At 38.8% G+C, this 13,582-nt stretch overlaps 1 protein-coding gene and 1 pseudogene across 1 annotated transcript in view; both read left to right on the plus strand.

The window, feature by feature from the left end:
* DYTN (dystrotelin) overlaps positions 1–13,582 on the plus strand; it is a 64,536-nt gene that overhangs the window by 22,338 nt on the left and 28,616 nt on the right. The window contains exons 9-10 of the mRNA XM_012446251.2: positions 383–494; positions 1,951–2,099. Of these exons, the coding sequence (XP_012301674.2) occupies positions 383–494; positions 1,951–2,099 (261 nt within the window). The remainder of the gene's footprint in view (positions 1–382; positions 495–1,950; positions 2,100–13,582) is intronic.
* Positions 7,845–8,483, plus strand: LOC110567600 (vacuolar protein sorting-associated protein 26C-like; annotated as a pseudogene).

Raw genomic sequence — 13,582 nt, forward strand, 5'->3', positions numbered from 1 at the left:
TCTACTTTTTTAGTTAGCTGTCAAATTCAAAGTATTTGAGTGCATTGTGCAGCTGCACATGACGTGGGGGTTTATCCTAAAGGTTACAGCACACAGCACCCTGCATATAGAGGGCACTTAGTATTTTGGGAAATAAATCAGACTTCTATACCATAGCATATATGGCATGAATACAATGCCATATGAAATACTAATAAATGAAGATTTGAATAAATAAATGCATTAGAGTCATTTAATAATCCTATAATTTGGGAGAAACTTTACACTGATTTGGTAGCTCAGACATCTTCTATATGTTTTGGGGTGCTCATTCTCTACCTGGATATTCTTTCTTTTGCTCATCTACTAGTGACGAAAGCTGTGCTTCTATCTTGATTGGCAGGTATCGCTGTCTAAAGTGTCTCAGCTTTGACATCTGCCAGATGTGTTTCTTATCTGGTCTTCATAGCAAGTCCCATCAGAAGTCTCATCCTGTCATTGAGTACTGCGTTCAGGTAATATTTAATGTCACATACAAAACTATTCATTAATCAATTCAATATAAGCAATAGCCATGAAAAAAAACTTGCCCTCCAGTGAAACCACAGATTCTGCTCCTGTCATACGTTACAGTATTTAAGACTAAGCAAGTGGCAAACTCCACCTTGAATCTCTCTCAATATAACTATGCTTTCTTCACACTGTATGTCTCAATGAAAGGCTTTAGTCACAAGAAAAGGCCAGAGTTGAGTCTGAAGTAATTGATTAGATACTCTGGACTAGAATATGCCAGTGAAGAGTTAGAAAGAGAATTGGAAATGGATACAGATGGAAAAGAGAAGGGCTCTGATTTGGCAAAAATGATGCAACAAGACTTCTAGTTACTAGCATATTTTTGGAGAATTTTTCTTTTTTAACATGTCTTTTCCCGAACCCTAACTTTCAAATATTTCTTCTTTAGGAAAAAAGAAAGATAATTATCTCAATGCTGACTGAAAAAGTATACAACTAAAACTTGACAGCTGCCTTTCAAATTTTTTAAAATTATAAATTCTTAGCAAGTGAATTCAGTTCTTTGTAAGAAGAGAAATAGCACAGTACATTTTAAGAAAAGGCATTCTAATTGTTCCCAGAAAGAACATTTTCTTTTCATTACTAAATTCCCTGAGTAAGTTTCTTCACACAGATGGCAACCACCTCCAATACCACGATAGCAAAGGATGTTGATTAATTAACTTCGCCAAGGATAGTTTCCGTCCTTCTCTCCTTTACATGAATGGCGCACAAAGGTCAAGTGCCTGAATCTTGCCGAATAATTTCCAGTGGGCATTGCCTTACTAAACTGTGCGGACCCAGGTCCTCAGATTCTCAGGCCTAGGATCTACTTTCCTGGGTCTAAATCTTGGATTTGTTGATGTTAGAGTGCCACCATGTGGTCACTTTGTTATTATGCTTTAAATTTCAAGTGCTGAAGCCCTTAAAATCAAACATCTCATTCCTTCTTTGCTTCCTTTTGGTAGAGGTTCTTAACTTGGGGTGGATGAATGGATTTCAGGTGGCCTGTGAACCCACTGAAATTGTATACAGAATGGAAAGTCTGAGTATTTCACTGGAGATAAAGCCACGAGTTATCACCCAATTCTCAAAGGTATCCACAACCCCAAATGTGAGCAACCACTGGCTTGGACCTCTTTGATGCCCTCCTCTAGGTGTAGAATGTCAAATGACTGGGGTTACTCTAAGGAAGAGGACTTATTGAGGGAGTGTGGGGTATTTAGTTTGGAGAATTATGCTATGTGTAAGAGAATGTGAAGAAATTCAGGGATAAGAAGGGGGTAAGATTATTTTTCTGAGGACTTAAGAGAAATAATTCCAAAAACTTTCATGGTGGCCTGTCCACACGCAGGTAAGGAAAGAAGACCACACATAGACTGATCTGACACTTTTTTAAAATATTGGCCCTTTCAGCAGATGTCACTAATGCAGAATACGAGGCTTCTCTTCAGGACCCTCAGAAACAACCTTCTTCAGGGGCGCTGTAGGAAGAAAGAAGCGGTGAGAAGGCAGCATCTGCTGGACCAGATGAATCCAAAGGATGTGGCTCACCATGGACAGGCCAGGTGAGTAGCTTTGAGGACCAGCTGGTGCTGCAGAGCAGCTGCCCAGGGCCCTGGGTGTTGTATTAACCAGCCAGCACTAATGCTGAAGATCCTAGACAAGGCAGGAGGTGGGGTGACGGATTGACTTAAGAGATTCTTCTTCTCTAAAAACGGCCTTTAATTTCAAAGTAGAACTAAGAGACCACAATGCCTTTTGGTGACCCATCCAGATGTTTAGAGTTATTTCTACAATGAAAACCATCAGAAAGACTCTGAAGATTGTTAATATTAGAATATTTGAAAAACTTTGTTATCGTCCTAGCTTTTGCTGGTTTGCTTTTGGAAGCCTATTTCAGAATTAATACTTAATTTTTTTAAAAAAGGAAAAGAAAGACAGCCTACCACCACTCACAGAGGAGTGCTATTCACATTTTAGTGTTATCAAAACAGGGATTATGCTAATTTTTCATTCTTAGTTCCCAAAAACATTGTTTTTAATGTCCCTACTCTCTTCCGTATAAGAAAATGCCACAATTCATGAGCAATACATTATTGAACATTTGGCTATTTCCAAATGTTGCCCCCCCAAATTCTAGAGTCAACATCCCTATGCATGCATTTCATCTTAATATGTTTATGTTTTTATTAAGGGAAAATTCATTCAAGAAAAATCATTGAATAAAACATTATGAACTTGGTTAATCCTCAAAATTCGGAATGCCAAATTGTGCTCCAGAGGGGCACACCCTGCCATGACCAGTGTATGTAATTGCCCATCACAAGCCTGATCACCCACCTAAAGGTGACATTTAAAAGGTTTTTGTGACCTTCATTTTTGAAGTAGCCACTTCTTTGTAATTTAAAATAGCAGAAGATACAGGAAAGAAACACTTTTTTTTTTCTTTTTTAGAGACAAGATCTCACTCTGTCGCCCAGGCTGAAGTGCAGTGAAACGATCATAGCTCACTGCAAACTTGGACTTTTGGGCTTAAGCAATTCTCCCACCTCAGCCTCCCAGGCACACACCACCATGCTAGCTGAATTTTTATATTTGTTTTTTATAGAGATGGTATCTCACTATGCTGCTCAGGCGGGCTCTCAAAATCCTGGCCTCAAGTGATTCTCCCACCTTGTCCTCCCAAAGTGTTGAGATTACAGACACAAGCCACCATGCCTAGCCTCATCACATTTTTGAGAAAAAGAAATATTTATTCACTTTCACTTTGCCTACTAGGAGTATAAGAATAGATTAGTTTAAATCAGATTGGACTTATTTGTTAATTGCTTTTATAATTCTCTAACCTTTTCTCAGACATCCAGCAGCAAATTTCCATCTCAATCCCAGACCTCTATTTCTGTGGGCATTTTGTTGCTTTAAATTTGTTGTATTTTAATTGGCTCTTTAAAGAATGTTTATGGCTCCTTAAAGAATAAAGTACACAATGACCTCACAATTAGGTGCTATCTATTATTCTTAGGTCACATTTACCTATCAGGTTATCAATATATGATTAAAGTTAGAGAATTTGGATATCATCTTGATGTGTATCTTTAATGTCGCACATAGAATTTAAATTTAAAAATAAAAACAAAGATACCAGGTTCCAGTTTATCTTTATTCTTAAAGCCAGCTATTTTCACCTTTCACAGGAAAGTAACAATAAAATGTTAATCATCTGGATATATTGGATACTTGAGTTCTTACCTAAATTCCTACATTCTCATAGTCACATCACAAAGATCCACACTTTTTTTTTTTTTTTTTTTTTTTTTTGAGATGAAGTCTTGCTGTGGACACTCAGGCTGGAGTGCAATGGCACCATCTTGGCTCACTGCAACCTCTGCTTCCCGGGTTCAAGCAATTCTCCTGCCTCAGCCTCCCAAGAAGCTGGGATTACAGGCACCCGCCACCACACTCAGCTAATTTTTGTATTTTTAGTAGAGACGGGTTTCACCATATTGGCCAGGGTGGTCTTGATCTCCCGACCTCAAGTGATCCCTCCACCTCAGCATCCCAGAGTGCTGGGATTACAGGCATGAGCCACCATGCCCGGCTGATCCATACTCTTATTTGCGTTTCTTTTGGCCACGGAAGCCAGACTGATCTTTTACACATTTTTGACACAAACATGACAGCACTTCTCACACACTCATCCCCTCCAAACCCTCATGGCTTCCTTAAATCAAATTCCTCCATCATTTTCCCACTGTGTTGAGGCTAAAAATGAAAAGTTGTAACATTACTTAGTCTTGGTCCATTTGGTCCACCATGCTAATCTCTCCAGTTTCATTCCTCCGCCACAGTCCCTGTGTTCCAGCCCTGATTCTGCCCCACATATGACTAAGGCAGATCTACCCCAACCTTAAGACTTACATCTTTATTTTAAATAATTTAAATAAACTACACATTTATTTAACTATCTGATTACTATCTGCCTTCTCATTTGGCTAAAGCTCCATCAAGGAATCTGATTTCACTCCCTTTTGTGACTCCGACACTTGGCTCATAAAGTCATACAAAAAGTCAATCCATCAGCAAATCTTGTTGATTGCACCTTCAACATAGATTCAACTCGGAGTGAGTCTCGTTATCTCCACTGCCACCACCTCTGTGGTCCCTTTCTCCCACACTGTTGCATGACCTCCTCGTTGGTTCCCCTGCTTCCTCCTTGGTCTCCGCATGGTCTACACCTGGTGCCACAGGCAGGGTGATCCTTTTCAAATTTTGGCCAGATCATGTCACTTTTCTGCACAAACTTTTTTGTGGCTTTCTCTCTTCCAAGAAAGCCGCAGTCCTTCCAGTGGCCTTTAGCCTGGCCCTATAAACCCTGTTCCCCACCAGCTCTTGGTCCTCCTCTGCGCCTCTCCCAACTTGTTCTGCTTCAGCCTCACAGCTCTCCTTGCTGCTCCATGGACACACCAGGCATGCGGCCACCTCAGGGGACTGGTACCCCTACATCACCTCCCTGCGTGGCTTGACTGCTCACTTCCCAAAGACCTGCCGAGGTCTTTGCTCTAACGTAGGCTCATCCTGAAGGCAACCATTTACCATTCAGCCCCTGTCCTCTGGCACTCCCAGTTATCCTTGCTGGCTTTATTTTTCTTCAAAGCACTTCATCACCCTCCTATCAGACATCCTATATCTTACTTACTTTATTTATTATTTATTGCTGTGCCCCTCTCTATAATGTAAGCTCTATGAGGGGAGGAATGTCCATTGTTTCCAGTTGTATTGCCAGAATCTATAATAATATCTGAATATGATAAATGCTCAATAAATATTTGTTGAATGACAGGCTGAATGAATAATAAAATGTATAGTACATGATGGAGAGATTGATGGATGGATAGATAAGGTGAGCCATGAGCTCTTTTAGAATGTAGCTGGAAAGAGTCAAGGAGTGTTGGAACAAAGTAATGAAGTTTGACTGAATCTGGAACAGACAGAAGTTTTGCCCTCAACTAACCATATATGTGGCATGAAGAAGTCACTTCACTTTTCTATGACTCAGTCTCTTTACCTGTTAACTGAGATAACCTCTCTTCTCTACTCCCAGAGTAGTATTTCTGGAGATAAGATGAGGAAAGGGAATTGCAAGGGCTGTACAAAGCTAAGGTTCTCTAACTGTCAATGTATTGTACTCTGTCCACCCCAAGTATAATAGAGTTGTTCCCCAAAGTAACAGTCTTATGTAATAATTTTCAGTGTAGCCTAGACTTTGATGAGTTCAGAAATTCTGATTTGTGGCTGATCTAGGAGAAAAGAATGTGGAACATTACTCAATCACAATGTAATAATAGTGAAAAATATTTCTTTGATATCTATTAAGTTGACACACTAGCACTGACCATCTTTGAAGAGATCAATGGTTATTGCCAAGTGATAATATTGAATTCATTCAATGATTCAGCAAACAATCTGCATGTTAATAAGCCTTCTCCCTTTTGATGTGGTTTAATTTACTTTACATGTGATAGTTTACACTGAGAATACTTTCATTTACAAAACCAGAATTGAAAGCTAGGTGTCAAATGTCATCATTCTTTTTTTTTTTTTAGGTCTCAAAATATACACATGATAAGTCTGATCATGCATTCTTATTAAATATTTTAGGAAATTCTTGAACATATAATTAAAAAGAAAATTAAAATGCTGAAAAATAACAGACAGAATTACTTCTATTTATAGCTAATTTAATTGTGAATTACCAAGAAACCCCAAGTAACTCTGGCAAAAATTACTAGAATTAGTAGGCTTCAAATGATGATGGAAAAATAAAATAAAAATACACAAAATTCTTCACTGTACTAGCAATAGTTAGCCAGAAATTTTATAAAAATCTCATTCAAAATACATGTAAAAATTATCTTTAAAAGAAACTACAAAAAAGATTCACAGAAATGATACAAGACCCAAATAAAGAAAATTATATTTCATTGAGTACAGAAAACAAGTCATGAACAAAAGTAGAAAATACCAAATTCCTAGTGTTCCTAAGCACAGCAAGGCTACAATGTGCCTTGATGAAAAACAACACATGTTAAATAAGCTTCATTCAGGTATAATTTATATTGCTGTTGACCATGAGTTTAATGCAGAAGCTTGCAGGAACCTAGCCCTGTATTTCCTAATTCAGTGTTCATGATGGCCTTATAGAGCATAACTACTGTGAATAATGAAAATCTACTGTACTTAAGTTAAATGCATTTTCAGATAGAATCACAATGTTTTCTAAATAGGATAAAATAATTTTGAAGGTATGTTGGAAGAATAGTTGTACAAGAATAGTAAAATTGTGAAACTGAAGAATAATGAGAAGGGATATTAAGAATATCTGTTAATATCCTTCAACAGATATTAACACTTACTATAAAACTAGTATGACTAAATAATGTAGTAAAAAAAAAAAAGGAATGAACATGTAGGTCTAAGGATGAGAATACAAAATGTAATAATTGATCCAAGCATATATGGGAACCTAATATGTGATAAAGGTGATATTTCAATTCATAGAAAAATAATGCCTAATTGGCTATCCATCTGGAAGGAAAATTGGCCCGCCCTTTGCCCCACATACTAAAATAAATTCAAAATTAATTGAAATTTAAATATGAAAATAATTTAAAATAAATATTAGAAAACAGAAAATCTGCTTGGAGGAAACCTTCCTAACGAAGACAGAAAAACAAAAAGTCATGAAGGAATAGACAGATATCTATGATAGCATGCAATTTTAAACATTTTGCTATGGTAAATGATATTATAAACAATATAAAAAATAAACCCTAGACTTAGAAAAATATTTTCAGTAATAAGACAAATGATGCTATACAAAATCTCCCTGAAAATTGATAAGAAAAACTTGAAGTGAGGTTAGAAGTGTTGGCTGCTGTGAAGAATGCAAAATAGGGACCTCCCTGGACATCAGGGTGAAAGAGTGAATAGTTTCTCACGCTGGAGAAATGCTCTCCAGTGTAGTGGTCTTATCTTGCAAGGATTCAGTTTCACGTCAAGGAGTGTCTTTGACAATGGAAGGAACTGCAGTCTCCCAGCTCAGTGCCAAAAGTGTGGGCATGTTTGAAACTTTTTATAATCCCATTAAACCTATCCAGATTATCAACAGCATCACAGAAAGGAAGAAGCCAGGGAAATTGCCCCATGGCAAAACAGAAATTTATTTTGCATTTCTTCTCTATGTATGTGAAGGTTAACAAAGTTCTGTATGAGATGTATTATCAGATATTCAGTACACATTGCACTGTGACATGAGGTGGTCTCTGTTGACCAAGGACTTGACAGAGGCTGGTCAATTTATCATCCACTCTGCTCCTCAGAAGGGCATGTTGACTCCAAGTCCTGTGGACTTCACAGATTACACCTGCAACCTTAAATAATATCAGAGAGTCTTGCTCTCAGATTTCTCATCCAAGAACATCTCAACTCAATGAACTGTGCTGTCGTGCAGCTGCTAACAGGAGAGCTGGTGGTAGAAAGGTGTGGAGCTACAGCTGGTGCATGTGGAGACCTTTGGGTGTGCAAAAAGCTATGTCCACAATGCCACAGAGATTCTGAATATTCAGATGGCCTATGGGGACATTTGTAGGGGCCTCTCTGTCCCCATATACGTGGTCTTCTCTAGGCTGTTTACCTGCCCTATGCTGAAGACCACCAACTTCAAAGTGGAATTTGAGGCCACCATTGATATGCATCTTCATGCCGACCACCTGGTCACAGAGAATTTCCCCATTGCATCTCTGCAGGATTCAGCCCAGAAGGAGGGAAGCACAAAAAACAGGAGTGGCCTTGTGGATATTACGCTGGTTATCTTTTATGGGGAAGTGAAGCCACCAGTATATACTTGTTTTTGTGGTTATTCTGTATCAGAAATGAAATGGACTCCTTAAATTACAATTACTTTTTTTCCTCGTTTCCTCAAGGCTTCTACTTCCAACAGCCACCTCTAACCAAATCTTTTCTTGGAAATTCAACTGGATTTCTTAATGCTATTTGCAAGATCATGTCACAGAAAATGTTTCCTATGATGTACCTGTTCTTGTACCAAAAAAGGCACAGAAAACCTGTTGTGACAGGCATCTGAGTTGTGCTGGAACATAAGATCATGGGGACAAAAGGAAACCTCTCTCTGACTCACTAATATTGAAAGTAGCTGAGCACTCCCCACAGCAAAGGGTCTGCGGCCAGGTGGCATTGCTTATGAAATTTGTAAATACCTTCCAAGGAAGAATGCAAAGTGGCATTTTCCCCACTCTATTTCTGTAGTTCTTTTTATAACATTTTTCACTATAATTTCAAAATGTTTAGGGAACTGAGAAAAAAGCGTCCCTTGTTCTTTTAGGAGTAAGGGTGCTGGAGTGTTTCTAAACTCTCAAGAACTGTCATAAGAACTCATGCTGCCATATTCCGGGAATATATTTAAATGCAAAGTTATGTAAGGGGAAAAATGTATGTTTGCTCCTTTTTTTATTGGGAGAGCTCTGAATGGCAGGAGCCATGTGCCCAGGGTGGGTTGGTGAAGACCCCTCTCCCCAGGGTGGTGCCAGGAAAATGTCCTTGATTGATGAATTTGGCCTGCCCCTCACCCCCTGAGGGACCTGTTTGAGCCAGGGTTTTTTGACCTTAAGTCAGTGTTTCCTCAGTCTCCCTTTGTGGTTCAAAGTCAATAGTGAGTCTGTTGCAATACATTTCTTCCTTTAAACCCTATCATTGTTTTGTTGGCCCACAATTAACGGGATCTCAAAAATAAGCTATGCGACCAGGTGCAGCGGTTCATGCCTATAATCCCAGCACTTTGGGAGGCAGAGGTGGGAGAATCACTTGACCCCAGGAGTTTGAGACCAGACTGGGCAACATAGGGAGATCTTGTCTCTACAAAAAAAAACTAAAAATTAGCTGGGCATGGTGGTGCATGCCTGTGGTTCCCGCTATTCAGTTGGCTGAGATGGAAGGATAGCTTGAGCCCAGTAGGTCAAGGCTACAGTGAACCATGATTGCACTGCTGCACTCACTCCAGCCTGGGTGACAGAGTGAGACCCTCTCTCAAAAATAATAAATAAATAAGCCATGCTACTTTACACACTAATTGCCCTTCCTTCTTAGTTGTACTTCTGGACAGGCCTGGGCAAGGCAGGCTCAGGCTAAAGGCCTCCCAGGCTGTTCTTCCATTGTCCTGTAGCAGCATTTGGTAATCTGTAATGCTCACCATGTTACATGCCGTCAATGTTGAGGGTAAACAAACATGATTTAGGCATTGCTTTATCTTAGGACTTCACCAACGAAATTGATAAAGTTTACCTGAGTCATTTGAAAGTTGCTTCTCAGAAAATACAATTCTGGTTTATAAATGTTTTATGCTCACATGACATTAATAACTATCAGTCTTTGAGAGCCCATACTGTTAAAAAAAAAAAAAACTCAAGAAGAAAAAGAAAATGGGGAAGAAAAGGTGAGTGAAGAGAAAAATATACAAAATATATAAATAGGCAGTCACAGAAGAAGAATTACAAATGGCCCCTAGACGCCCAAAAAGATGCTCAACCTCACAAGTGGTTAGAAAAAAGACAAATAGGCCGAACTCATGCCTGTGATCCCAGAACTTTGGGAGGCTAAAGGTTCTGCCTCCCAAAGTTCAGGAAGATCACTTGAGGCCAGGAATTTGATACCAGCATAGGGAACATAGGGAGACCCCATCTCTACAAATAATTTTAAAATTAGCTGGGTGTGGTGGTGCAGACCTGTGGCCTCAGCTACTTGGGAGGCTGAAGTAGGAGGTCAATGCTGCAGTGAGCTGTGATGGTACTACTGTACTCCAGCCTGGGTGACAGAGCAAGACCCTGTCTCAAAGAGAAAAAAAGAAAAACGAAAAATGTAACAATGACATATCATCATTTTACCTATTGAAAAGATTAAAATGAATGGCAACATCGTTTGCTGGTGAGGAGGGAAGAACATAGGTGCTCTTGAAATTTGGTAGAAGTACAAATAGCTACAGACTTTTCAGAAAATACACTGAAAAATATTTATTCAATGAATTTATTGAATACCGTTCTAGCCACTTGGGCTACATCAATGAACAAAAAGAGACAAGGATTTCTGCTCTCTTGGAGCTTTTATCCTCATGAGTACCAAATAAAAATAACACATAAGGGAATTATATCATACATTAAAATATTTAAGTATTAAAGTAAAAAAAAGAGGCAAATAAACAAGATAAATACTTAGAGGGAGAATTGGTAGCAAATTTAAATATGGTAGTTATAGTGGGCCTCAGTGAGAGGTGACATTTAATCAAAGTTTTGAAGGAAGTGAGGGAGTAAGTTATGCAGGTATCTGAGGAAAGCACAATGAGGAGACAGCCAGTGCCAAGTGGGAGCATGCTTAGTATTAGGTTGTTACAAAAGTAATTGCAGTTTTTGCCATTAATTTTAATGGATCCAAGAACAGTGAGGGGGCTAGCATGGCTGAGTGGGATGAGGGAGGAGAATAATAAGAGAATAAATAAGGCCAGGTGCAGTGGCTCACGCCCGTAATCCCAGCACTTTAGGAGGCCGAATCACATAAGTTGGGCGAATCACATGAGGCCAGGAGTTGGAGAACAGCATGGCCAATATGGTAAAACCTTGTCTCTACTAAAGATACAAAAATTAGCCAGGAGTGGTGGCACGTACCAGTAATCCCAGCTACTCGGGAGGCTGAGGCAGGAGAATCACTTGAACCTGAGAGGTGGAGGTTGCAGTGAGCCAAGGCAGAACCACTGCACTCCAGCCTGGGTGACACACCAAGATTCTGTCTCAAAAAAAAAAAAAAAAGAAGAGACGAGAAAGTGGGGCACATGGAAGGCCAATATAAGGACTTGGGCTTTTTGCTTTGGGGAAACATTGGAGGATTTTGAGTACAGAATCTAACTGAGGTTTCAAAACTCTCAGTTTGGTTATGAGTAGTCTCAGCTATGTTGAGAATAGACTAAAGAGGGCCAAGAGTTAGAATCAAGGTTATATAAACATTTTCCTAAATTTTTTCCAATGTTTTTATTATGAATTTTAATTTAAAATTTCAATCCATTTGGAATTTATTTTAGCAAGGGTCTAGTTTTACTCTTTTCCTGGCAGCAGTGGGGATAGCCAATTATGTGATCTTTTTCCCACATAATTAAAATGCCAGCTTTGTCACATATTAGCTTCCCTTGTATACTTGGATTAATAGAAATTTATATTCTCATCCTCAGATCTATGGGTCTATTCTTGCATTTGCACTAAATAATATTGTCATGATGGTTCCATAGTAAGTAGAAAGAATAAAATTGTCATCAACTGAGATGGGGAGGTTACAGGTGGAGAAGGCTTTTGGGGGAAGATCAGGAGTCCAGTTTGGGGCACATTAAGATTGAGAAGTCTCCAAGATGTCCATGGGGAGATGTTGAACAGGCAGTTGACTACTCATATCTGGAACTTGGAAAAAAAAGATCTGTACTGGAGATACAAATTTGGGGGTTTTTGTCATGTATATGGTTTTTAAAGCCATGAGATTGTATGAGATCACCAGAGAGTGTAAACAGAGAAAGAGAAGAGGATCAAGGACTGAGCCCTGTGACACTCCATTTTACAAAGTTGCAGAGAATAAGAAAAACCATAAAGGGAGACTGAGAAAGAGTGAAGAATAGAGAGGAAAGACAACCAAAAAAGTGAGGAATCCTGGAAGACAGGTGAAGAAAGCGCTCAAGAATGAGGGCATGGTGTTCTACTGTCACAAATGCTGCTGCCAGGTCAAATAAGAATTACCTCTTACCCTTCAAAATCAATGAATCCAGGAGCTGGATTAATTTTTAAAAATAACAAAATAGATAGACCACTAGCTAGACTAACGAAGAAAAGAAAAAAGAATCAAATAGACACAATAAAAAATGAGAAAGGGGATAGACTACCAACCACACAGAAATACAAACTATCATCAGAGAATACTATAAACACCTCTACACAAATAAACTAGAAAAGCTAGAAAAAATAGAAAAATCCCTGGACACATACACCCTTCCCAAGACTAAACCAGGAAGAGTCGAATCCCTGAATAGACCAATAAGGAGTTCTGAAATTAAGGTAGTAATTAATAGCCTACCAATTTAAAAAAAAAAAAAAAAAAAAAAAAACCAGGACCAGATGGATTCACAGGCGAATTCTAACAGAGATACAAAGAGATACAATAGCTTCTACCATTTCTTCTGAAACTATTCCAAACTATTGAGAAGCAAGGACTTCTCCCTAACTCATTTTCTGAAGCTAGCATCATCCTGATATCAAAACCTGGCAGGCAGGCAGACAGACAGACAGACAGACAGACACACACACACACACACACACACACACACACACAAACTTCAGGTCAATATCCCTGATGAACATCGATGCAAAAATCCTCAATAAAATACTGGCAAAATGAATCCAGCAGCACATCAAAAAGCTTATCCACCACAATCAAGTTGGCTTCATCCCTGGGATGCAAAGCTGGTAAACATACACAAATCAATAAACGTAATCCATTACATAAACAGAACCACTGACAAAACCACATAATCATCTCAACAGATGCAGAAAAGGCCTTCGATAAAATTCAACATTCCTTCATGTTAAAAACTTCAATAAACTAGGTATTGATGGAATATATCTCAAAATAATAAGAGCTATTTCTGACAAACCCACAGCCAATATCAGACTGAATGGGCAAAAGCTGGAAGCATTCCTTTGAAAACTGGCACAAGACAAGGATGCCCTCTCTTACTACTCTTATTCAACATAGTGTTAGAAGTTCTGGCCAGGGCAATCCTGCAAGAGAAAGAAATAAACAGGGTTCAAATAGGAGGAGAGGGAGTCAAATTGTCTTTGTTTGCAGAGGACATGATTCTATGTTTAGAAAACTCCATTATCTCTGCCCAAAAACTCCTCAAGGTGATAAGCAACCTCAGCAAAGTCTCAGGATACAAAATCAATGTGCA

The sequence above is a fragment of the Aotus nancymaae genome, unplaced genomic scaffold (genome assembly GCF_030222135.1).
Source record: "Aotus nancymaae isolate 86718 unplaced genomic scaffold, 86718_ANA_hifiasm-v0.15.2.pri h1tg000008l, whole genome shotgun sequence".
Classification (NCBI taxonomy): Eukaryota; Metazoa; Chordata; class Mammalia; order Primates; family Aotidae; genus Aotus; species Aotus nancymaae.